Source organism: Myripristis murdjan, chromosome 19, assembly GCF_902150065.1.
Source record: "Myripristis murdjan chromosome 19, fMyrMur1.1, whole genome shotgun sequence".
Classification (NCBI taxonomy): Eukaryota; Metazoa; Chordata; class Actinopteri; order Holocentriformes; family Holocentridae; genus Myripristis; species Myripristis murdjan.
The window spans coordinates 4,626,408-4,650,000 of NC_043998.1; the positions used below are offsets into that span (position 1 = coordinate 4,626,408).

General features: G+C 45.0%; 1 protein-coding gene across 6 annotated transcripts in view; it reads right to left on the reverse strand.

The window, feature by feature from the left end:
- tanc2b (tetratricopeptide repeat, ankyrin repeat and coiled-coil containing 2b) overlaps positions 1-23,593 on the reverse strand; it is a 144,742-nt gene that overhangs the window by 21,565 nt on the left and 99,584 nt on the right. For 4 of the 6 annotated variants that reach the window (XM_030077182.1, XM_030077188.1, XM_030077186.1 and 1 more), the window contains 10 exons: positions 19,410-19,593; positions 17,936-18,184; positions 12,887-13,018; positions 7,610-7,648; positions 6,079-6,360; positions 5,814-5,938; positions 4,009-4,240; positions 2,449-2,618; positions 1,241-1,519; positions 367-534 (listed from right to left, as the gene is read on the reverse strand). In XM_030077182.1, the coding sequence (XP_029933042.1) occupies positions 367-534; positions 1,241-1,519; positions 2,449-2,618; positions 4,009-4,240; positions 5,814-5,938; positions 6,079-6,360; positions 7,610-7,648; positions 12,887-13,018; positions 17,936-18,184; positions 19,410-19,593 (1,860 nt within the window). The remainder of the gene's footprint in view (positions 1-366; positions 535-1,240; positions 1,520-2,448; positions 2,619-4,008; positions 4,241-5,813; positions 5,939-6,078; positions 6,361-7,609; positions 7,649-12,886; positions 13,019-17,935; positions 18,185-19,409; positions 19,594-23,593) is intronic. The other 2 variants (XM_030077184.1, XM_030077185.1) reach the window with 2 other exon arrangements.

The window sequence follows — 23,593 nt, forward strand, 5'->3', positions numbered from 1 at the left end:
AATATATCTTAGTCTCCATAGCAGAGCAGAGTAGTAGATTATCCATAACACTGTGTACATGGATATACTCACTGATGAAACAATACATTTCAAATGCTGTGCTATTTACCCTCTGTGGATGCAAGCTTGATACCACTGTTTAATTAATGACCCCCAGCACAAAAGGAAAATAGTGCATGTTTGTTTATTCCCATAAATAATAAAAAATGGGATTCCCTGCATGTCAAACTGCCACAAACATACATACATTCAATATCTAATAATACCTGAATTACAGGGTGTTGATGTTTTTTTCTTCTGTATTTCTATACAGATTCTGGTCTCATCAGTCATCCTAAAGAGTCTCATAAAGGTTAGTGTCACTACCTGTAGTGAACCAGCGTTGATGGCCTGGTATATCTGCTCGTCAGTGAGCGGGTGCAGCGAGGCCACAGCCACGTTGAGCAGGGGAAGCGCCCGCTCGAAGGATGACTGTGTGGGGAAGCGCATGTTGCACTGCAGCAGGTACACCTCTGCCAGGTTCACTGGCACCACCTTAGCCGGGACACAACGGGAATATTAATGCTGATTTCATCTGGATCACTTTTCATACAGTATATGAATTATGGATTGTTTTCCTGCTGCACGTCTTCAACTGTGGCACATGCTCCTCCTTAGGGAGGAGAATGTGAAAATACAGCATTTGTTTTTATGTAATTGTTTTTTTTTTTTTTTGTTCCTGGCAGCTCAAAGCACATCTGAATACATGAAATTAAATGAATCCAGGGGCACGGGATAAAGTATTTGATTATGAAATTCATATTGGGCCATTTTAATTGTATTATTTATCAAAAAGGTGTGGGGGTGCCAATTGTCCACCGAAACAAAACAAACAAAATAAAAATATTTACATAAAAATAAATAATAATAAAAAAAACACAAGGAAAAAACAAAAAGAGTATGTGAAGGAGTTAGTTTATGGATCTCATTTCAGGGTGTAAAAAAGCTGTTCTAGTGTTAGACATGTTGAACATGAGCTAAAAGTTGTTTACTCAAGTCATATCAGCCAATAATAAATTCTACACTGGAACTAACCGAGCCTCAGAGAGCCGACATATACTTTATTTATATTATATGAAATATAATCTCCTTATTGGAGCAAAACACATATCCCTCTAATGTAGTCATGATTCAAAGTATGCGCTAAAGTACAGCAGAAATGACCAAAAAAATCATTGCTAAGCAGAAAATAACTCTGTACCTTGTAACTGGAGCTTTTGAGGACCAGGTAGCCCTTCTCAATGAGGTCAAAGGTGAGCTTGAGGTACAGATAAGAGCCCTGGCTCAGGGCCTTGAGGTGGGCACTGAGCTTGCCGAAAGTGGTGTTGTCCATCTTGCCGTTGAGGGAGATGTTGTTCTGGATCTCCGGGCTGCTGTGGATGCGGTGCAGGATGTAGCCCTGCAGGTCCTGGTCGATGGCGTCGTTCTCCTCCAGGCCGTCCAGAGAGATGCGGTGGAACGGCAGCTGCTTGGTGATCTCCTGAGGAACCACAATCACAATATATGACACATACAGTGAAAAAGTACACTGTAAAATGTACTACACTGCAAAAAGTCAAATCTTACCAATTTCAAGTCAAAATGTCTTATTTCTAGTCAAAATATCTCATTACACTTAAAATAAGTTTCAAGTGAAAATTTACTTGAAACAAGTTAAAATTAGCTTGAAACAAGAAACAAATTCTGCCAATGGAACAAGCAAATTTTTACTTGTTCACTTGTGTCACAAGTAAAAATTTGCTTGTTCACTTGGCAGAATATGTTTCTTGTTTCTAGCAAATTTTAACTTGTTTCAAGTAAATTTTCACTTGAAACAAGTGAAAATTGTCTAAAGACAAGTTATTTCTTAGCTGATCATGTCTTATTTTAAGTGTAATGAGATATTTTGACTAGAAATAAGACATTTTTATTTGAAATAAGACAAATACTCTTGGTAAGATTTTGACTTTTTGCAGTGTACAATATAGACAACTATAGACTATAGACATTTATGATGTTGTGTTCTGTATACAGAACTCATATCCCTCCTCTGTTGCTCTCCCCAAGGTTTCTTCAAATTTTTTCTCCCCGTTTAAGTTTTTTTTTTTTTTTTCAGAGGGAGTTGTTTCTTATCCGATGCAAGAGTCTAAGGACAGAGGATGTTGTATTGCTGCAAAGCCCCCTGAGGAAAATTTGTGCGATACTGGGCTGTACAAATAAAACTGTTATATTCAAAAGAAGTTCAAAACAAAGATTTTCATTTGGTGGCTACAGTGACCTCCAGTTGATGTAAAAATAACCAGCTGAAAGCGCATTAAAAACAGATTAAAAATAAAATCTTTTCGGCGCGGGTCAAACATGAAGCAGCAGGGGATCAAGTGTATTAAGTGGGACCCCATCGCTTTATTGTCTGAGTAGTCTGTCCTGTACCTGTAATGTCGTTCTGACTGTCACCACCAACTTGAGCCACGGAGGGAACTTATTGATGGTTTTGGTGAGGAAAGAGACGATGGTGTCTCCGTAGTCCGGCTTGTGGAACTCCGCCTCGTTCAGACCATCGATAAGGATGATGAGGTCCTCCTCGGAGCTGATCTTCCTCTCTGAAAGACACAGCGATGACCTTTGTTGTTCACTCAGGGGATACTGGGCCCAATCGACACGAAAAGAGCTACAGATGCAAGGCTTTCATTTTCTGGCCAAGTCACCAAGTCAGAGTTCACTATAAAGCATATTCACTATTTAAAGGTGCACAGTGCTAAACTGCTGAGTGTCGATTGAAGTGCAGACCGTTTAGTCTCATCTGACAAAAAAAAAAAAAAAATTGAAATAAGCACATAATTTGATGGTTGCGCCTTTTTGTCTCTCACTGTCATCCTGATCAATTACACCAAGTTTTTGTCACTTGAATCTCAACAATCCTCCGTTGAGTCTAAAATTGAGTCATTTCAATCGACCCTCAGCAATTTCACATAGCGCACCTTTAAAGAGAATTTCATTTGTCATTTATTTTTTATCTCAAAGATTAAGGTTTGGAATGAAAGGCCCTGTGATTTTAAGATTTAAGTTAATGTGAAGATTAGGTGGCAAGATAACTTCTTTGGGTTAAAAAAAAAAAAATGGTTGTGACATTGCAGCATTGCCTAATGGCATCTCCTGTCACGATGCATCAGGGATGACACATCAGTCAGAAATTACCACAAGTGCTGTTTTTTTTAAATGTGAGCACAACTTTTATTTATTACATATTATAATTTGCTATCGCTATGACAAGACATTCATCTATCATAACAGTATCCAAAAGTCAGGTTGATACCAAAAGAACAGACAGTACAACCTTATTAGGAGAAATCCACAGCTTTAGATAACTGTGGATTTCAGGCTCTAGCATATGCTACATTAAATTCACCCTGTGGCTCCATGAACTGGTGCTATGTTAAAATATTCAGATTCAGGGAGGATTTTAGCCCAAGCACCTTTAAGTAAGTACAAGAGTGCACGCACAACTCAAAGTGGGAGTCAAACCCTCTGGCAGATTTACCGCCACGTTCCACCTAGCCTGATAGAACCTCACGACACGGGACAGAGACGAATACACTGCAAAAACTCAAAACCCTACCAAGATTATTTGTCTTATTTCAAGTAAAAATGTCTTATTTCTAGTCAAAATATCTCATTACACTTAAAATAAGACATGATCATCTCAGAAATAACTTGTTTTTAGACAATTTTCACTTGTGACACAAGTGGACAAGTGAACATTTGCTTGTTTCATTGGCAAAATTTGTCTAAAAACAAGTTATTTCTGAGGTGATCATGTCTTATTTTAAGTGTAATGAGATATTTTGACTAGAAATAAGACAAATAATCTTGGTAAGATTTTGAGTTTCTGCAGTGTAGAAAAACCAACCAATCAGGGTTACAGCAGCAGCAGCAGAGGCGGCATGTCACCTCGGCAAGTGCAGTGCAGGGTGTTCATGTCCAGGGAATCACCTTTGTAAAGTGCATCCAGGGGCTCGAGGACCCCTCTCCTGAAAGAAGCCAGGGGGTCCTGGACGCAGGAGCGCAGGCTGAGTATGCTCTGCAGGTGTGGCTCCCTCAGCAGCTGCTCCCTGTAGGCGACAAGGTGAGGCGAGCGGCACAGCAGAGCCGCTACATTGTGCACAAACTCCGGCACTAAACAGGTGTAAGCGTTATCCGCCTGGCAGTAGTGGTACGCCACCACCTGGGGGGGACAGAGAGACGGCAGAGGTAGGAAAACGTCAGTCAGGTCATCCGGAGATGTAACAGTGAATACTTCCCCAAAAAACGGATGGCACATCAGTGTCCGGGGGCGATGTCGACGCCACGGGAGGCAGACAACATCACTTTTAAGATAACACCTTTCTTCGGGGGTCTGTCAGCAAGAACCCAGTTTTTACAATCCCTACTCCTGCTACAACCCATTTGGGATTGAGTCAACTTCATGGTGGATGATTGCGGTATAATGAAACATAATACTTCTCGTTTCGCTGCATGGTTTCGGCTATTAATAATTCATTGCTTCCTGCTGTTGAGAGCGGCTGATTCGGAGTTAGCTCATGTCCATGTGGAGGACGACCGAGGCCCTTAGGAGTCAAGCGTTAAACCATCATCATAATTCATAACCAAACGCCTCAAAACTGTTTATCTGAAGAAAGAAAAAAAAACAAAAAAAACTAAAATAAATAATTATTCAGTGTCTCGTCATGGAGATGTAGTGCCACTAGCAAACAGTGGAGGGCAGGTGAATTTTTTCGAGGGGTGCGCTAATTAGACAATAGCACCAGGTGTGGCGAGTGCACTGGACTGAGAGATCAGAAAGAGTTTGATGCTCACCTCCCGCCGCTTCTGAAAATTCAGAGGGCAGTGAGGATATGGGGATGAAAAGAGCGAGAGAAAAAAAAAAAAAACAAGTAATCGAAATGGAATGCAAATTTTTGGTCACAATGGAATAAAGGGCTTTAAAACAAAAGGGGTGAAAAAGGGAGTGAGCTCAATTATTAATGCACAGAGTTAACAAGATCTAATAGCTTGGCTGGGAAATGGCTTTCTGCAGGTATAAATATTTCATAAGGCTCCCTGGCAAAGTTGTTTTTTCTTTTTTAAACACATCTGCATAATGCATCAGGCCGGGACTGGGGATGCAGATGGCTAAGCAGCAGGGGAGGGGGACTGAGGTGGCACAGCGGCGAGAGAGGAGAGAGGAAGAGTGACGGTTTCACATGTCACATGCTGTAGGTTTACACCACAGGCAGGTTAAGAGAAGTTAAATATTCCAACATAATTTACAAAAGTCACAAGAACCCGCAAAAAAAAAAGAAAAAAAAAACTTGCAGAGCTCGAAAAAGGTTTTAAAAAAAAACTTATCTGAACCTGTTTTGAAGTATAGTACCTTAACAGCATTTCCTGTGTGAGTCGATGATAGCTTGTGGGTGGCATGCAGCGATGACTTTCTGAGGTAGAATTTCAAAAGAACGCAACTGTATCATATTTCCTGACACAACCTGCGCCGTGCTGACGTTCATCTTTCATAGACACATTTTCAAAAGAACATAATTTACCAAAGGACAGGGGCCTGACACCCTCACGTCAAAAAACAAACAAACACTGACGCATCTATTTTAATACTTGATACCTGAAAATACTTGTCCTAAAATAACACAATTTTGGAAATCTTAAATGTTTCTTTCTCTCTAAACAGGATTTAATGGTTGACCTCAGTCAAGGAGTGTGTGGGTGTGTGCGTGTGTGTGTGTGTGTGTGTGTGTGTCTGGTACCTGGGACGCCAGCCTCCTCATGGCTTCCTCTTGACGTCGCCTCATCTCAGGGGTCCCGGGACAGCTGCCTCCTCCAAGGGTGCCGTGTGAGGGCTGGGGCTGGGAGAGAGGGAGCCCCTCTCCATCTGGAAACGACACAACACGCTCATTGACAGCCTTGCCACGTATTTCCATTCCTGCCCGTGTCACCGTCCTATGCGCTGTTGCTCTCAAACCAAAAATCTAAATTAAGACACTCTAGACTGCATTCTGTGTGGATGCCTACGTTTAGGCGAGGCCTGGGGGCTGTCGGAGGCAATCTGTCTCATGCGGGTGCCGTGGCAGCTGAGCGCCACCAGGCGGGAGATGATGGCGGTCTTGCCGAAGCCGATGTTGCCCACCACCACCACGCCGCGGTTGGTGCTGGCGTTGGAGCTGTTGAGCTGGGCGTCGATCTCCTGGAAGAGCCAGTCTCGGCCGGTGAACACAGAGTCCATGGTGATGCTGGGCACCTCAAACAGCAGAGGTTTGAGGGCGATGTCTTGAGGCCGATAGGGTGCAAAACGTACTGTCACGTCAAGAAAACAGAGAATTAGTTATCGCATTTGTTAACTGCAAATGGAGGTGTAACTGTTTTGTAGCTGGAATCTCCCTCTCCCTCCCTTTCCTATTAGTAGTTACTGCATCTGGAAGCTGGAATGATTTGAGTTGCAGTGAGTAACAAACCCTTACACTGACATGTATGTGAACATAAATACACGTTTAAGCCCAGTAAAAACACATACATACCCACATATCCATGCATGAGCGCATTCATAATGCATACAGAAAATCCATCATCAACAAATGTGTTTTTAATAAAATAGGCGTGTCAGCAAAAAGGAACGCCGATAGCAATTTTGAACCCAGCATTTATGTGCATGTAAAAGAATTCGCCGCCCCTGACTGTGAGAATTAGAATAAGAAATACAATGTACATATGTGGGATTTTATTTGGTATTTTTCTTTCTTTAAATCGGGGCGAAGTTTGTGTCTTTTGAAGCAGACGAGCAATTAAATCAATCCATGTGAATTCATGTGAAAAATAACAGCATCCAAAAAGCAATTTGAAAGTGCTCTCCCTGTACCTATATGGATATTGATGTAAGGGTAATAGTTTCATTTTTGTTTTTAAACCTCAGGGGGGGGATTTCAGATTTAAAGCAAATTTCTTTAGCCGCAACTCCACTTTGATGGAAAGCATCACTTAGTCCGTATTTTACAACAAAAAATAGCCAATTAAATGTATTTTGAACTGATTTTATAGCACAAGAAAATATGCACAAAGTCAAAGCAGTAATTATTTCTTACAGCCAGTGTCGACTGTTGATTTTACTCACTAGGGGGAGTCATTAAACTAAATTCCTCCAGAGGTTGGGCATCTTTTCAGCAGAACATGTGGAACATTAAAACCTAATGAGGGTAAAATGAATCTGGTATGAACTTCTGAAGACGTGTGATAAATTCAGTGTAAAAATTCAGTCTGCTGCTTCTGGGCGTCACCTCATGGGTCTCATTCTCAATCAGTCTGAAAGGTTCGAGAGCGAAAACATGCTCTCCTCTATCTGGTGTGACATTTCTTTAAATGCTACACCAGCATCTGGCAATTACGCCTGATTTAGGATGCGTGTGTACGTGAATAATCCAAATGCTTAGCGGGCAAGTGTTTGTGTCACTTGACTGGAGCACTCTGATTTGCAAAAAGACCAGCCAGCAGCGAGGCGACCGCGAGCCGAGCATGCCGCAAGATGCCATGGATGAGAATTAAAGGAACTTACGTGACTGGGATTGCCAGGCATGGGTGTTATTAGCGGAAGCTGGGACGAACAGAGTACATGGGCAAGAGAGGAAGACAGGCAGAGAGAGAGAGAGAGAGTGATGAGAGGGAGGGAAGAAAGGCCGTGAGGACAGGAATGGAAACTGGCAGCAGTGTGTGCAGTATGCAAGGTGAAGCTCAATGAAACAGAAGAAGCAGCAACAGCATCAGCGCATCATGATATCAAAAAAAACAAACAAAAATGGAGAACCGCCAGACCAGGGTCGATTACTAATTGAAATCCTTTGAATTACATCGAGCCTATTCCTCCCTCTGTATGGAGGGTGAGGCTGGGGGAAGGGTTGCGCTTTTGGGACGATCTAATGGTTCCACCGCGCTCGGCGAGATCAATCAACCCCCAGAAAAGTAATTGAATCCAGTTCAAGTAGTAATTTGACCCCGGTCGGGGATACCATAGAGACTTGGCTCCAGCCTTAACTCCAGTATGTCAGACAGGCTGCTAAGGGTACATATACAACACAAGTTACCATGAAGTAATTAATCCCAGCACCAGACAAATCAACTTTGGGGTTCTGGGGGAAAAACGCTATGAAATGAGATTTTCACCTCCGCCTTTTACATTTCCGTGGGCCTGATCTGATCTGAATCTCGCAGTGTGCTTACATCTCGGGACGGAAATAGCTTGTGGTCAAAACGAGAGCCAATGCGGCGGCCGAGGTCGCACTCTGCAACACATCAGGGGTCGGCGCCGTGTGAAACGTGCGACGCGTCACACCGGCAAAGACAGGGTGGCAAAGCGTTTGTAGCCCATTTGTGTCAGCAGAAATTCCTGTGCTGTGCGCAGATACAGTATTGCAAAATATGTCAGGAGAGGGGTGGGGAGGGGACGGAGTGTGTGTTGCATAAGAGCTTTGTTTCTCTCCTGCACTTGAGCTAAGTGTGCTGATTAAGAGGACGGCTACATAATGAGTTGATATTATGCTTTATGTATTCTTTCACCACATGTCCAAAGTGCTGCTGCAAGCATGATTTTTTTTTTTCTCCAGGAATGCTAATTATAATAGCCGAACATAAAAAAAAAAACAAAAAAAAAAACAGGATGATTATGCTGAGAATATTTTTACTTAGTATAATATGTGCAATCAGCAAAAAGCACAGGACAGATATACCTGGTATAACTGGGTGAGAAGCTGCTCTCAGTTTATACTGAGTACATGGCCAGCACTGCATTTTATCACACAAAGCACAGTGCAATATAATGCCTGCTGCAGCCAATATAATAGAAGACATTTCATCCCTATTCCTTGGCTAGATTATTTTAGTGCTAGCTCAACAAATAGACAACAAGCACGCACACACACACACACACACACAGAGTCAGAGAGCCGCAGAGAGACAGAAAGCAACGACCCTATTCTCTCCATAACTCCAAAACTGATGAAAGATTCTTCACACTGGCGCAAAGCTTTGAAAAAAAAAAGTGGACCTGATGTAACCGCGGTAACAGGCGACCCCGCCAAATGTTGCCATTTACAAGGCGGCGAGGCCATAGAAATACGGGCTAAATACCCGCAGCCAGACCCTGTTTTAAGTGGTGCTAATCCAATTATCTTTGGGGTGACTGAATGCCATCCATGCCCGTAAAGCTCCCTTCCCTCCTGGTGGAATGACTGAACATGCCACCGCACAATCGGGCACCATCGAGCAAATGGCAGGGACCATTAAAACCGTTTTAGCCGGTGTCAAGTCGCCGAGCCGCGACCGCTCCACTGTAAGAGGTATTCCTGGAAAACATGGCAGCCATGTTGTGAACAGGGACTGAGGGAGTTGTTTCCGGGACTGGGAGATATGTGAGAGTGAGAGAGAGAGAGAAAGACAGAGAGAGAGTATGTCTGTCTCTCTGTCTGTGTGTTTGTGTGTGTGTGTGTGTGTGTGCATGTGTGCTTGCAAGGGATGGCAGTTGCTCATAATCCTGCCTATAACACTCCCCCTCAGGCGAGGTTGAGCAAGGTATCACTCCTCCCCCCCTCCCGTCCCCCACCCCCCCCTCTCGGCCAGACGGAGAGAGAGTCTCAGACGTTTTAATTATTCACCAGGTGAGGATGACTCACACTGGCTCAACAGCCTTGAGAAGGGAGAAAAGAAGAGAAGGGGGAGGAGGTGGAGGTGGAGGAGGAGGAGGAGGAGGAAGCGGAGGAGGAGGTAGAGAGGAGAGACGCATCGGGAGCAGGGGTGCAGGGGGGTGGGCGTTGGGGGTGAAGGAGGGGCAACAGGGGGGTGGAGAGGAGGGGAGGAAGAGCGGAGAAGAGGGGCCGGGACGGGAGGAGGAGGAGGAGGAGGAGGAGCACATTTACGGGGCCCGTCTGCTCGTTATGAGGGGCCTGGGGAATGTGGTGCAGGGTTATCTTAGGCCAGGTAAAGGACCTTTCTGTGCCTGAGAGTGTGTGTGTGTGTGTGTGTGTGTGTGTGTGTGTGTGTGTGCATTCACGTGTCTTAGAGTCGGTGCCCAGATTTGCTTTTTTTTTTTTTTTCCTCTCTTTTCTTTTTCCCTCTGTCTGGTTCTGCCGCCTGGTCAGATTTTTTTTGTTTTCCAAGCCACACAGTTAAAATTCGAGTCGCGTCTGCTTACCGATGCATGTAGGGCTCCAGCAGGCACACGCCACAGCAACATGATGACGGCTTAAAGAGAAATCCGCTGTGGTTTCTGCGTGGTAGCAGAAACGGCTCGAATTATATCTCCTCGAAATACATTCACACTGCCCCTATGGCTGCAAAATGTCATTTAACCCCAAAATAAAAAAAAAAAAAAAAAAATGGTGTTGCTTTCATAATCAGATGACTAATGTCTGGCAGACATGCAGCAGAGGAACATCACGTCAGTCCACCTATAGAAGATGCTCAGTCCTCAGCACATGTGAAAGCCTGAACTGTTGACATGTGATGTTTTGACGAGGCAGATCAGAGTAAGGCAGGAGCGAATACGGCAGTGGCCTTGAGAAGAGCCGACATGATTGTCTGAAACTCACCGCGATTATTTCGCTGGAAATGCGACCGTGCGGCGTCATCAATCTAGACTGTTATCTAACTCTCTGTGTGCCCCCCCCCCTCTGCCTGCACTCACTGTAAGCTTTGCACAGTAATTGTAATTCATGTAAACCGGTGAATAGGCTCTTTCCATCTACTGATGACCACACTTGAACGTCTAATTAAGTGTCATTAATTACAGTGGCGTTATTTAGGCGGCAGCCAACCCTGCCAGCCACTACAGTATATATATATTTGGGAGCAATGAAATGTTCCAGGCTTTAAAACATTTACATCAGCCGAAAAAAAAAAAAAAAAAACCTGTAGTCATAAGCTACCACCGAGCCTGTTCTGTGTGTGTATGTGTGCTACTGAGAGGGAAGGAGAGAGACGGAGAGGGAGGGGGGCAGAGAGCAACAGAAACAAAGAGAGAGAGAGAAACTAAAGATAAACAAGAGAGTGAAAATGTGCGCACACTGTATATGTAAGAGACTTTGCAGTGAATAGATAAGGTGGGTGGTAAATCTTAGAGGCAGGCAGGCAGGCAGGCAGGCAGCAGCAGAAGAAGGTCCATTACCGTCTGACTCACTCTCCTTAAAGCAGCGCCGCTGCCCTGGCCCCTCGCGGCCCCGGCAGCATCAGATGCAGCTGAAATAAAAACCCAGCGCAGAGCTGCCTCTGTCGGCTGGTCACCACCTGAACAGCTAATAACCAGCAGGCTTCTTCTCCTTCAGCTACGCTTATCGGTCTGGATCTAGGCGTCACTCATGACAAACAAAAAACACGCATTTGTCTTTGGCTGATGGACAATCTGGATATATATTTGGGTTTTCTAAGGTTTCTCGCTATTGATAATGTGATTTATGACAGAAAATGGATAATGGACTGATACCGATTTGTCAAAATGTAATAAAACATCCCTCTAAAGGGGTTTAAAGTATAAAACTAGGAAATGCGATCGAGTGCAAGGTAATGTAATAACACCTTCACACTGGTAATATAATATATCACAACATTAGCTGGATGTTACTTTCATTTGTTACGTTTTGCTTTAAATTACTGCAGTGAGTCTCAACAGGTAATTACACTATCCATCTATTTATTACATTAAGTTTAATTACATTTTGAACCCTAGTCAACTCATTATCAAGACATTTCGCTCAATTATTAACGCCATTATCTGGCACTGATATGTAATCACTGCTGTTGCTATCTGTTGTGCCTTGGTGTCATAAATAAAATTCGGTAATTAATTTGCTACTTTGATTAACGAATTCTCGGTTGACTCAATCAATCGATTTATTTGCCAATCAATCGAACCTTTATTTCATGATGCCCGTTACCTCAAATGGAGGTTTGTCCTCGTTCTCTGCAGTCAAAAAGCCAGCTCCCCGAGCGGCTCGCTTTGCGCCTCCCCCTCTCCCCTCCTCTGTCTCTCCTGGTGAAGCCGCAGGAGCAGTGCACTCAGGGGGGCTCTGACACTGATCCAAGGAGGCAGAAAGCATGCTAGGATGCAGTCGGGTGGCTTGTAAACACACTTGGCTGCCCTTAGAGGAGGAAGGTTGAAACAAGTGGCTCTGGCAGTAATAGTGAAGCTCCAAGAGGAACTGGCCTCTCAGAGCTTCCCCCTTTTTCTTCTCCGTCTCTCTCCTGGTTCTACCTGTCTGTCTCTATCTCTCTCTCCCCGTCTCTCTCTCTCTCTTTCTCGCCCTGTGTCCCTCGCTCTCTCTCTCTCTCTCTCCCCATCATTCTGCAGCTGGCTGCCTTGGGCCACCAGAATCACAGTGCAGTTCAGCAGAGTGCACTCCCAGCTAAGTGGGGTCTTAAACAAGTGTTTAAAACACACGGGGATGCATATTTGTGTTCGCATGGATGGCAGAGGGCTGCAATTACGCCGCTCATTACCAACTAAGTGACGGAGGAAGAGGGGCGAGGGGACACGTAATGTTTTGACACGAGGCCGTTTGACCCGGTGGAGCGGCTGAGGAGATTTGCTGGGTCACGGAGGTGCTTGGTGTGTGCAGTGAGGCACACACTGACTGGGATCGCTTAGGCACTCAGGCAGGTTTTATCCAAGGCAACCCGACAAACTGCACTTTCTGCTTTCCCCCCAGTCTCTCTGCCTCTCTCTCTCTCACACACACACGCACACACACACAGGACACAACAGGCTACCACAGTTGAGGCTTAGGAATTTGTGTGTGTGCGTGTGTGTGTGTTTCTGTGTGTCCACGCTCTGTTTCACTCTGCTTACCTCTCAGGTCCTGCCCGGAGCGGCCCGGCCCGCAGGTGGTGCTCTGTCTGGGCATGCGCAGCGAAGTACGTAATGGAGTGTGTCTCTGCTCATCCAGGTATGCCAGGTCCTCCAGGTGGGCTGAACTGGTAGCTGTAGTGTGTGTGTGTGTGTGTGTGTATTTGTGTGTGAGGCGGCGGGACGGCAGAAAGAGAGAGAGAGAAAGAGAGAGAGAGAGAGAGAGAGAGATTGTATGAGCAGAAGGAGAAGAAAGGAGAGATGGGGACAAGAGAAGTAGAGACTATTGTTAGTATGGCACAAACATACATACACTGCAAAAACTCAAAATCTTACCAAGATTATTTGTGTTATTTCAAGTCAAAAATGTCTTATTTCTAGTCAAAATATCTCATTACACTTAAAATAAGACATGATCATCTCAGAAGTAACTTGTTTTTAGACAGTTGTCTCTTGTTTCAAGTGAAAATTTGCTTGAAACAAGTGAAAATTTGCTTGTTTCATTGGCAAAATTTGTTTCTTGTTTCTAGCTCATTTTCTCTTATTTCAAGTGAATTTTCACTTTTTCCACTGGCAAATTTTGCCAAATTGTCTAAAAACAAGTTACTTCTGAGGTGATCATGTCTTATTTTAAGTGTAATGAGATATTTTGACTAGAAATAAGACATTTTTGACTTGAAATAAGACAAATAATCTTGGTAAGATTTTGCGTTTTTGCAGTGTAGTCGTACACACACAAAACCATGATGCACACACACACACACACACACACACACACACACACACAGTGGCACTGGTTCACGCCAGCGTCCTGAGGCGGCTGTCAGGCTCCACTTCGCAGACTCGCTAACTCCTATCGGAAAGAGCGAGCCAGCCCCACGTGCTCCTGTCCTAAAATTCCCTCCTCTCAATGTCTGTCATGCGGCAAGGAGGCAGATGCCATCCGGCCCCTCTCAGGATTAATTAGCTCAGCAGACAAATGTCTTATTCATGGAGCGCGCACCGTCTGACGCTGGCTGTTGCTTGTTCACACCACCGAGTGTCTTCGGGGGCAACACTCGGGACCAGTGAATGTTAAACGAGATTAGACGCCGGCGGTGTGAGTGAGCAACGGACTTGATTTTCGGTCACACCTGAACCCTGTGGTTTGGGTTAGAGGAACGCGGGAGGCGAGAGGAAAAAGAAACTTTGAACTACGACTATATAGGCCAGGAGGGATTAAGGGGACTTAACCATCCGGAGATCTGCGGCTCCCTGATGGGACGGGGGGAAGCCCAGCCACCGTTCCCCAGCCGCCACCTCAAGAGAAAACAGCCTCAGAGAGAGAGAGAGAGGCAGGGATCATTTTAAAAAAAAAACAAAAAAACACTTTAACAGGAAATGCAGTTAGTGTTAAGCCTCACTAATGCAGTCTTAATAGGCAAAATGAGGAGACAGTGATGGAGGACAAATTCATAGTGAGGGATAAAAAGCAAAAAGAGGAAGCGGTATTATGAGCGACAGCAGGTGTAAAGTGAGTAGAGCGAGTTTACATTAGTACATTTTTTTTTTTTTTTGAGTGAGATTAATTTTCTGGGAGTCTCCACATTTACTTCCCCAGCATTCCCCAGTGCCAATATTTACTTGGTGAAACTTGGTCGAACCGGGAAGTCCCTTTTCCTTTGAGACGATACCTGAAATAAAGTCGGTTCCAGAAATCCCAAATCACATCAAGGAGTGAAAACTGATGTGACTGGAGGTGCATGACTCTTCCCGATGATGTCCAATCCAGTGAGTCTGAAAACTCTTGTAATCCCTCCAGCTGGGATGGTGGGTTATACTGAGAGTATTACAAGATCCATCACTGGTTCACAGGTGGTTCAACAGCGATCTGCTCTTCTTTCTTCTCGATTCAAATGGTTTCTGTTTTTCTGCTGCAGATTATCCTCCAGCTCACTGAAGGACTGTGTGTGGCTACTGTGTGTGTGTGTGTGTGTGTGTGCCTAACCGACTGAGTCACCCCAACCGTGGAACCAACAATGAGCCACACGGGTTTCCCAAAATGGAGGGAAGATGGCAGCTGAGAATGCTGGAGGCTTGGCCCTGATGGGAACAGGGGCAGTGGCTCTCCAACCGGGCTAAAAGCAGAAGACAGGAGCAGGAATGAATCCCACTGCTAACCCGAGGAGGAACGGCCTGACTCGGGGCTTGTGGAGCTGAAAAGTCTCCCTTTTCTCCCCTCTTTCAACCGTGTTTGAATCTGAAGACTCAAATCTGTGTGCTCATCATCTCTATCTGCAATGCAGCAGGCTGGTGGGGGATCACATTCACTGTGCCTGTGCCAGTGCGCTATGACTGCACGCACAGTGGAAAGAAATGGAGAAAAGAAAGAAAGATATAGGAAAAAAAAAAAAAGAAAGAAAGAAAGCCGTGAGAGACAGAGAGAGAGAGGATGAGTGAGAAAAAGAAAATGTCATGAAACGACTCCCAGAGCCAAACCGTGCAGCAAAGAGCTCGGCAGCGGTGGCGAAGGACAGCCACATGACACACTTCATGTTTTAGAGCCTAGTGATAACACACACACACACACACACACATTTCAGAGGCAGTCACAGTATCGGCCAGCAAGCTCATCAGTCATCTCTGATGTGGGGGGGCTGAGTGGTCTAAAAACCTGGCCACCTCTCCTCTCGTGCCTCCATCAGATGACCGCTGATGAATAACAGACATCCTGGTATTTGAACGACAGCATTCCCTCGTATTACTCTGAGTATGTAAAGGGAGATGGGATCGGGGACACGAAAAAAGCCAGAAAAAAGGAAATCAATGAGACTCGCACGCCCTAACAATTGAAAACTGTCATCCCCGGTGAGCCGTTATCTTAATAAATTCACTCTGAGCGAACGCCGAGCATGTTGCCTGTCACGCACGAGGCGGATTACGCTCGTTTTGTCTTTATCTGAGCAGCGACTCCACAATCCATAGGCAAAGTTACATAAACTGGAGCGTTACGAAGATTTCCTCCCACATGGCGGCGTGTCTTAACAGTAGCCGGTTGCGGGTCAAGATGAATTTTTCCAGAATTTCATCTTCACCCTCCAACCAGGATTTCTCTCTGTTGGAGGGAGAATCATGTGAAGGAACGCTGATACTGAGCGAGGTCTGGATCTGCTCTTGTAGTCCTCACCAAAATAAATAAATAAATAAATAAATTCATGATAGGCAATAAAGCCTCATATTTCAGTTTTGCTCATCTTTATTCCCTTCAAGTGGGCAGAAACACCAGCAGGAAGGGAGCGAGAGGAGGAATACCCAGATTCAGATGGTTACTCCTCCCTCCATATCCATCTCCAGCTCTCCCAGCACAGCACCCTCATTAGGTAATAGAGGCCCCCCCGCCCCCCCCTCCCCTTATTCCTTCTCCCTCTCTTCCCCCATCTTCTCCTGCTCTCCCTCCATATCTCTCACTGTTCCACCATCTCTCTCTCTCCCTCTCTTTTTCTCTTTCCCTCTACATCAAAGCGAGTCTCTCTGTCACTCTGGGGGATAGAAACGGTTAATGCCTGGGGCTTTGATGTTCCACTGCTGTGTGAGCCCAGCCAATCCTCAGCCTGTGCTCGCCTCCCATCCCTACATCATCTATAATTCCTTGTGGAGGAGAGAGAGAGGGAAAGAGAGAGAGAGAGAGAAAGGATGAAGCTCTCCCTTCTTCCTCTTCCTCTCGCATCCTGACGGTGCAACGTGTGCTCCTCACTCCCAGGGATGAATCTAAATGCCTTCATAAAAATCATCATCTCTTGTTTTTTTTTTTTTTTTTTTTGTCTGTTAATATCCCCCTCTCCCTCCCTCCCTCCGTCTCTACCTACCTCGCTAACTCCTTTTTCTGCCTCATCTGCAGCTTATGTTATTTCTTTTAAGCTGTCTTCGGCCCGCGCGGCCTCCTTTGAAGGTCTGCTTACCGAGGGGGGGGGGGGGGGGGGGGGGGATAGGAGATCGAGGCTGAATCTCTAAAGCCGCCGCGCTGCCAGACAGCCAAGTGTCAAACAGCAGAACATGACCGGCATAACGAGAGGGTCATAGCTGCGGCAGTGGCCCCTGTCAGGCACATTACAGTGTTTAGTGGAATCTAAATGCACGCGAACGGCTACATACACACACCCCCGGAACGCACACACACTTTCCAGTGGGAGTGGGAGAAGTACATAATAGAGCTCATCTTCTGTAACAGCCACTCGGATGATGAGAACAATAATACAATCAGGCCCATTAGGATTGCCTCAATGTTATGAAACTGACATTTTTCTGCTGTATTTACCATTACTTTTGGGAGCCCATGTGACGCGAGCCATAGTCTACAATTAGACACACACATCAGTGAGACCTCTTGAAGTAAGAGAAAATGCCAGTTTTTTTCTGTGTGATAGTCTTTCAGCTGTGTTCTTCCGCCGGAGCCGTTTCCCAGGCTGCATTATTCTGCTTTTGCGGTTTGAATTCATACCAGGGAGCCGTGAGAGTTTAGCAAAAAATACCGCCGCGGATTTGCAGCTATCCAAAATTTCAAGAAAATAATTGGACGGACCTTTGAAAACGAGAGCTGTTTCCTACACGCGACGTGAAAAAGGCGACAATTAACACAACCTCAATCAAACCAAGCCACTGTTCAGCTCCTCTTTGCAAATCAAGGCAGAGAAGGAGATAACGACTGGAGGGGGAGGGAAACAATACACAGAAATTAGGGGCACAGGGGGCACACAAGTGGAAGTGACAGGGTCAGAGTCTGCAGGAGAGGATCAAAGGTCATGTAAGAAAAAGCTGAGGAGGAGTAACGAGGCAGTGAGGGGCGCCACAGGAGTCAGAAATAGGGTGTAGGACGACTGCGCATTAGCAGTTCAATCCAATTTTTGCCAGAGAAGCACAGACTAGCCTGGCAGAAATTGTATTTGTCCATGCCACTCGCAATAACCTTATTTCTGGCCCCACAGAGAAATCGTCGCCTCCTTTTTGTACTTGTACAAGATTGCAGAGGGGAGAGAGAGAGCGGCGGAGGGAGGGACGGAGGGAGGGAGGACTCACCAGCCACAGAGTTAGGGCGGGGCATGAGGTACAGAGGGATGGAGTGGGCGGAGTGGGAGGACATGCTCTCCAGGTTGCGCTCAGGGATTTTGTTGAGGCTGTAGGTGGAGGCGGTCATGTTCTCGTCCACCCGGTACAGGAACGAGTCCATGCCTGATTTCTGGGACTGCCACAGCTTGAGGTTGCCCCGGGAGCCCTCGCCGTATTTGCTGCCTCGCTCCATGTTCTCCGAGTAGCTGGTCAGGGTCGCTGGAAACGACAGGACAGGTGGTCGGTGTCGGCCACAGAGAGAGAGAGAGAGAGCAGCAGGGCTGGGCCGTACATCAGCATTATATCGATATCACGGTACGAGACTACATGTTGTCTGGGATTTTGGATATCATAATAACGTGATATAGCATAAATGTTGTCTTTTGCTGCTCTTAAAGGCTGCATTACAGTAGAGGGATGCATTTATTTACTTATTAGACTGTTGCAGCTGTTCTGTTACTATGTTCTACTAATCATGACTGTTAATTAAAAACATCCTGTGTGGAAGTAAAAACACCACTCGTTCCTACAATACTGTCAAAATATCGACATCAAGGTACTGAACCAAAGTTAGGATAATAATTGATTTTCTCCATATTGCCCAGCCCTAGGGAGCAGCAGTGGTAAAAAAAAAAATCCAGATCCAAGCTGGGATAAATGGTCATGGTGATTAGTTTACACACATATGTTGTTTTACTCTTTATTAGTCTTCCCACTGCTAAGTAGAACCATTTCCCTCCATTTGTGCTTTCATTTCCTGCCCTCCTCTAACATTTCACAATTCCTTAATTTCCAGTTCTTACCAATTATTCCCTCTCTCACCTCAAATAACCATCACTTTTTCTTTTTTTCTGTTATTGGTGCCAACTCACGAAGCAGCTCAGATGATGGAAAGTTGACATGGCGTGTGGTGGTTACCCTGCTTACACAGTGCCAGGCTCGGTTAACCAGGTTTCTACTGGCATGACATCTTTACACAAAGTTTTAAGCCTGAACCCGCTTAGCGCCGGCGTAATTATTCTGTGCAAACACGGCGCTAGACCTGAGAACGATCTGCCAGGAAGGCCAGCAAATTCTGTCATTTCTCAAGATCACTTCTTAAAACCCCTCCAGACTTTTACAGACTTGCCTTCATTGTGGTTTCCTGCTTTTATGTTTATTGCTTTGTCTGCTTTTGCTTTTTGCTTTGTTTTGTTTTTTTACTGTTTTCAATCTGCTTTTATTGTCTGAGATTTACTTGTTTTCATCCACGCACTGCTGTAAAGTGTTTTATAAGTGTTTGGTGTTACATAAGTAAAGATGATGATGATGATGATGATGATGATGATGATGATGATTCTCCAGCAAACTTGAATGATGTGCCGCCTGGGCGTTTAACATGTTTTATATGCGTTTTAGAATTGGTATTTGCTTCTATGTGTGTGTGTGTGGGTGCCGATCTCACCGATGATGCCACTGTCCCTGCTCTCCAGGGTTGAGGTGGGACTGGTGACGGAGCCGTAGGCACAGTCTTTGTTGCCGGCCTGGCCGGGCATGGTGGGGGGCAGGGTGGAGCAGGGGCTCCCTGCAGGGGGGGAGGCAGTGCTGCTGGTCAGGGTGGAGCACGGGCTGATCCTCTGGTTCTGGCCCTGGGACAGAGGAACACAAACAATTTAAATGCTTTGTCTGGTTCCAGCAGTTCCATTAGCGCAAGCTGGCATAAATGGCACGGTGCAACATCTGAGCATTTAACGCCTGAGTCATTTACAATAGAAAATGTCACCTCAATATTGTAGTTTTCAAAACGTCAACCCTAAACTACTCCCCACACATGTTCAGCGCTGTCACTGTCACTGCATCACACACAGAAACACATACTGTAATAACTGCTTATTTTCTTTGTGTAGCACTTCCCTAAAATATGGTTTGCAAAGGCCTTCACAAATAAGACAAATAAGACACAAAAACAAGGTTACGTAACTAAAGCGAGGACAACAGCAAACTAAACTCACACACACAGATCTATACATACACACACACTCTATAACTGATACCTGCGAGCTCTCTCCAAAAACATTAATAGCACCAGCCAATGGCACTTGTAGCACCTACAATCGCTTTACAAATGCGCATTTCAGCAATTTTCGTTGCAGTTGAGGAGTGTGAGGCAACAAACTCGACTTCACCCCTGCAGCAGCACCAGACTTGCAGAGAAAGAGAGGCAGCACGACCACGGACACCAAAAAAGCAGAAAATGTAGAAACAAATGGCGGCGGCGCTGCCAAAAACAGACTCTGTACAGATTCTGTATCGTCTCTCGACACATACTATAGCTCTTCCTGAACAAAAGAAAGGACTGTGGGAGTTTGTGTGAAAATTCACAGCTAAGGTGTGAAGATTCATAGTTAAATTTACATTTTAACAATAACACACATTTTACTTGATTTTATTAATTAGAAACAACTGAATAAAGAACATTTGCAGAAACTGTTTGCCTGAAAAGCAGTAGATCATAATTACGTTTAACGGTGCACAGATAGAAAGTGTGAAGAGTGAAGCGTCTCACCCTCACTGAGTGACCTAAATTTGCCTCTTTATGAACATGAAGCAGTGACAATAGTGCTCCGGGGGAAAAGCCTCTGAAATGCAGAGAACCTCTAAAATCACATCCTCCTATACGCAGCTCCTGCCTGGCTGCTTTCAGCGGCTGGTGGCTGCCTCGGCGTTGTTTTGGCCCCCCGCGGTGACCTTCTTCTGTCGGTTCAGGTTGGGAGAGAAAGAGACCACGGGGGACAAAAACACTCTGCTGTGTCTAATCTGCTGCTCTGCACTCGCATGTACGCGGGCAAACACAAAGGCTCGCAAACAGAAAAACGCATACATGCTACATCCACCGAAATGCATGTTCAAAGCGAGCGCCCCTGCCTGCTTCGAACAAGTGTGTATACATAATGAGATACGCGACAGTGCTCGTGAGCTCAGGCCGGCCTCGGGGTGGACACTTCAGAGGCTGCAGTGAGGACAGGAGTGGAAGGAAGTGGCGGTCTCGGCAAAGTGCATCCTCAAAGTGCGGCTGCGGGCCAGCGGCGGCCCCTGGAAATGTTTCTGGGGGCCCGCAATGAGTTAACCTCTTCTTAAACTCAGACCTCAGCCGACATGCTGGATTTCAGAGGCTGTGGAAGGCTACAGGGTTTTCCAGTGAGAGTGAACACTGCAAAAACGCAAAATCTTACAAAGATTATTTGTCTTATTTCAAGTCAAAAATGTCTTATTTCTAGTCAAAATATCTCATTACACTTAAAATAAGACATGATCACCTCAGAAGTAACTTGTTTTTAGACAATTTTCACTTGTTACAAGGGAAAATTCACTTGTTTCAAGTGAAAATTTGCTTGTTTCATTGGCAAAATTTGCCAGTGGAAAAAGTGAAAATTCACTTGAAATAAGTGAAAATTAGCTAGAAACAAGAAACCAATTTGCCAATGAAACAAGCAAATTTTCATTTGTTTCAAGCAAATTTTCACTTGAAACAAGAGACAATTGTCTAAAAACAAGTTACTTCTGAGGTGATCATGTCTTATTTTAAGTGTAATGAGATATTTTGACAAGGAATAAGACATTTTTGACTTGAAATAAGACAAATAATCTTGGTAAGATTTTGAGTTTTTGCAGTGAAGATACTGGTATCACAGTAAACTAGGTGACCTAAGGGACCTGTTGGAGCTAAATATATCATAGCAAAATGTGGGAAAGGGGGATAAGTTTTGCTTCAAATTTAGGCCAAGCTGCAGACAAGTCCACTTTATGCTAATCCCATACAGTTTGGGGACAAAAAAAAAACATACAGTTTTTTTGCAACCCACATCACACAGCACTCGGGCTGCATGGCAACCAGGCATCTCGTGAGTCGTGTATGACTCACGGTATGCCAACCTGCGAGACAGATGTCGTCATCGTTGCAGGTACATGAGCTGGTTAGTGAGACGGAGGAGCCGGGGCCACTGTGCAAAACGCGTCAGTGATGAGAAACGTTTCAGGAGGAATGGAGCAACGCTTACCTCGCTGTGCCTCACGACTCGGACAAAGTGATGCATCTGACCGGCGAGCAGGTGAATGTGCAACAGCAAAGTTCCCCGGCGTTCAGTTCCTTAGTCACAAAGAAACATGTGACTAAGGAACTGAAATGCCCAGCAGTCAGTTTTCATAAATCTGTTTTAGCCTCAGTATCTACAAATGAATTTATGTTACATGACTATTTCCAAATAGTAACCATTTCCAAAGCATAAATTGTAGACAGGCACCTTTGCCATTAAAACTATAATCTATCTACAGATGGACAAATGGGATTTTTTTCTCCTCAAGAAAACACAAAATACATTTCTCATATGATTCATAATTGGCTTTTTAGTCTAGAAAAGGCTATAAAAGAAAATATTTATTTTGGACTTATTCTTTTCTTGGGTCCCTAAATTGGCCCTCAGTCATCAAAACTTTCAGATCCCCTTGTTTAATCTTTTGAGCTCTGATTTTCCTTTACGTAACTTCATGTTTAGGAAAAAAAACCCATTCTTTTCTATATTGTGCACAGATGTCAATTGTAAATTTCTAAAGCTGCTGGTTATAACGCCTGACTGAAGCTACGTCTAAGGCCTCCAACTCTCAGCTGCCAGAGTCGACTCTGAGTCGGCAGTTGACAAATTTAAAATAAAGTTCTGTGGGTTTGAAATTTGCATTTGCATTTGCATGAACGCCGAACCTGCTGATGGGACAGGCAGAAAGGCAAACCTTGTCTAAACCAATCTACACACACACACACACACACACAGCGTATAGCATATTAGGACAGTAAGGGGGGTGACATTCCTTCATTTTTGCTAAACAAAGATGTAAACATGTAAAAAAAAATTCTGTTTTTCTGAGTTTTTCTGTATCCTCTCTGCCATTTGGTTTCAGATGTACATTATGCCACCAAAAACCACTCAGCTCTGATGGTATGTCACAACATCTATGCTGCCTGGTAGCTGTGAGCTGCACACGCTCACACAAACTGGCCTTTGTTTTAGCCTCAGTGGCTAAAACAAACTGTGACAGCTGAGAGCTACAGTACAGTAGGCAACACACTCGCCATTACAGTACACGGCCCTCAGCCTCAGCCCGGTCTCTGTGTGTGTGTGTGTGTGTGTGTGTGTGCGAGAGACAGGCGCTCTTTGAGTCACCGCTGTCCTCTGTGTGCCCACCATGTACTAAACTGCCATATTCACAGGAGCTTGACCTGAATGCAAACAAACAGGCACACACACACACCTACACACACACACACACACACACACACACACACAGTCGCCCTATCTGTTGGGCTAATGAACCCCGCCTTGTGCTGGTCTGACCTTAAACACCGCGAGGGGATTGGATTGAACTTGGAGCGTTGCCTCTATTCAGGGAGGGAGAGAGCACGGAGGAGAGGCAATTAACTGCATTCTCTGAGAGTTAAGGTCACCTTGTTCCGTCAGCACAGACACACCGGCTACCGCAGGAACTGTAAAACATAACTCTGGTGTCTTATCAATACACACGTGGGGAGGGGCGACACATTAAAAAAAAAAAAAAAAAAACCTCTAGTGGGGTACACCCTCATCCCACGCTCGCAGA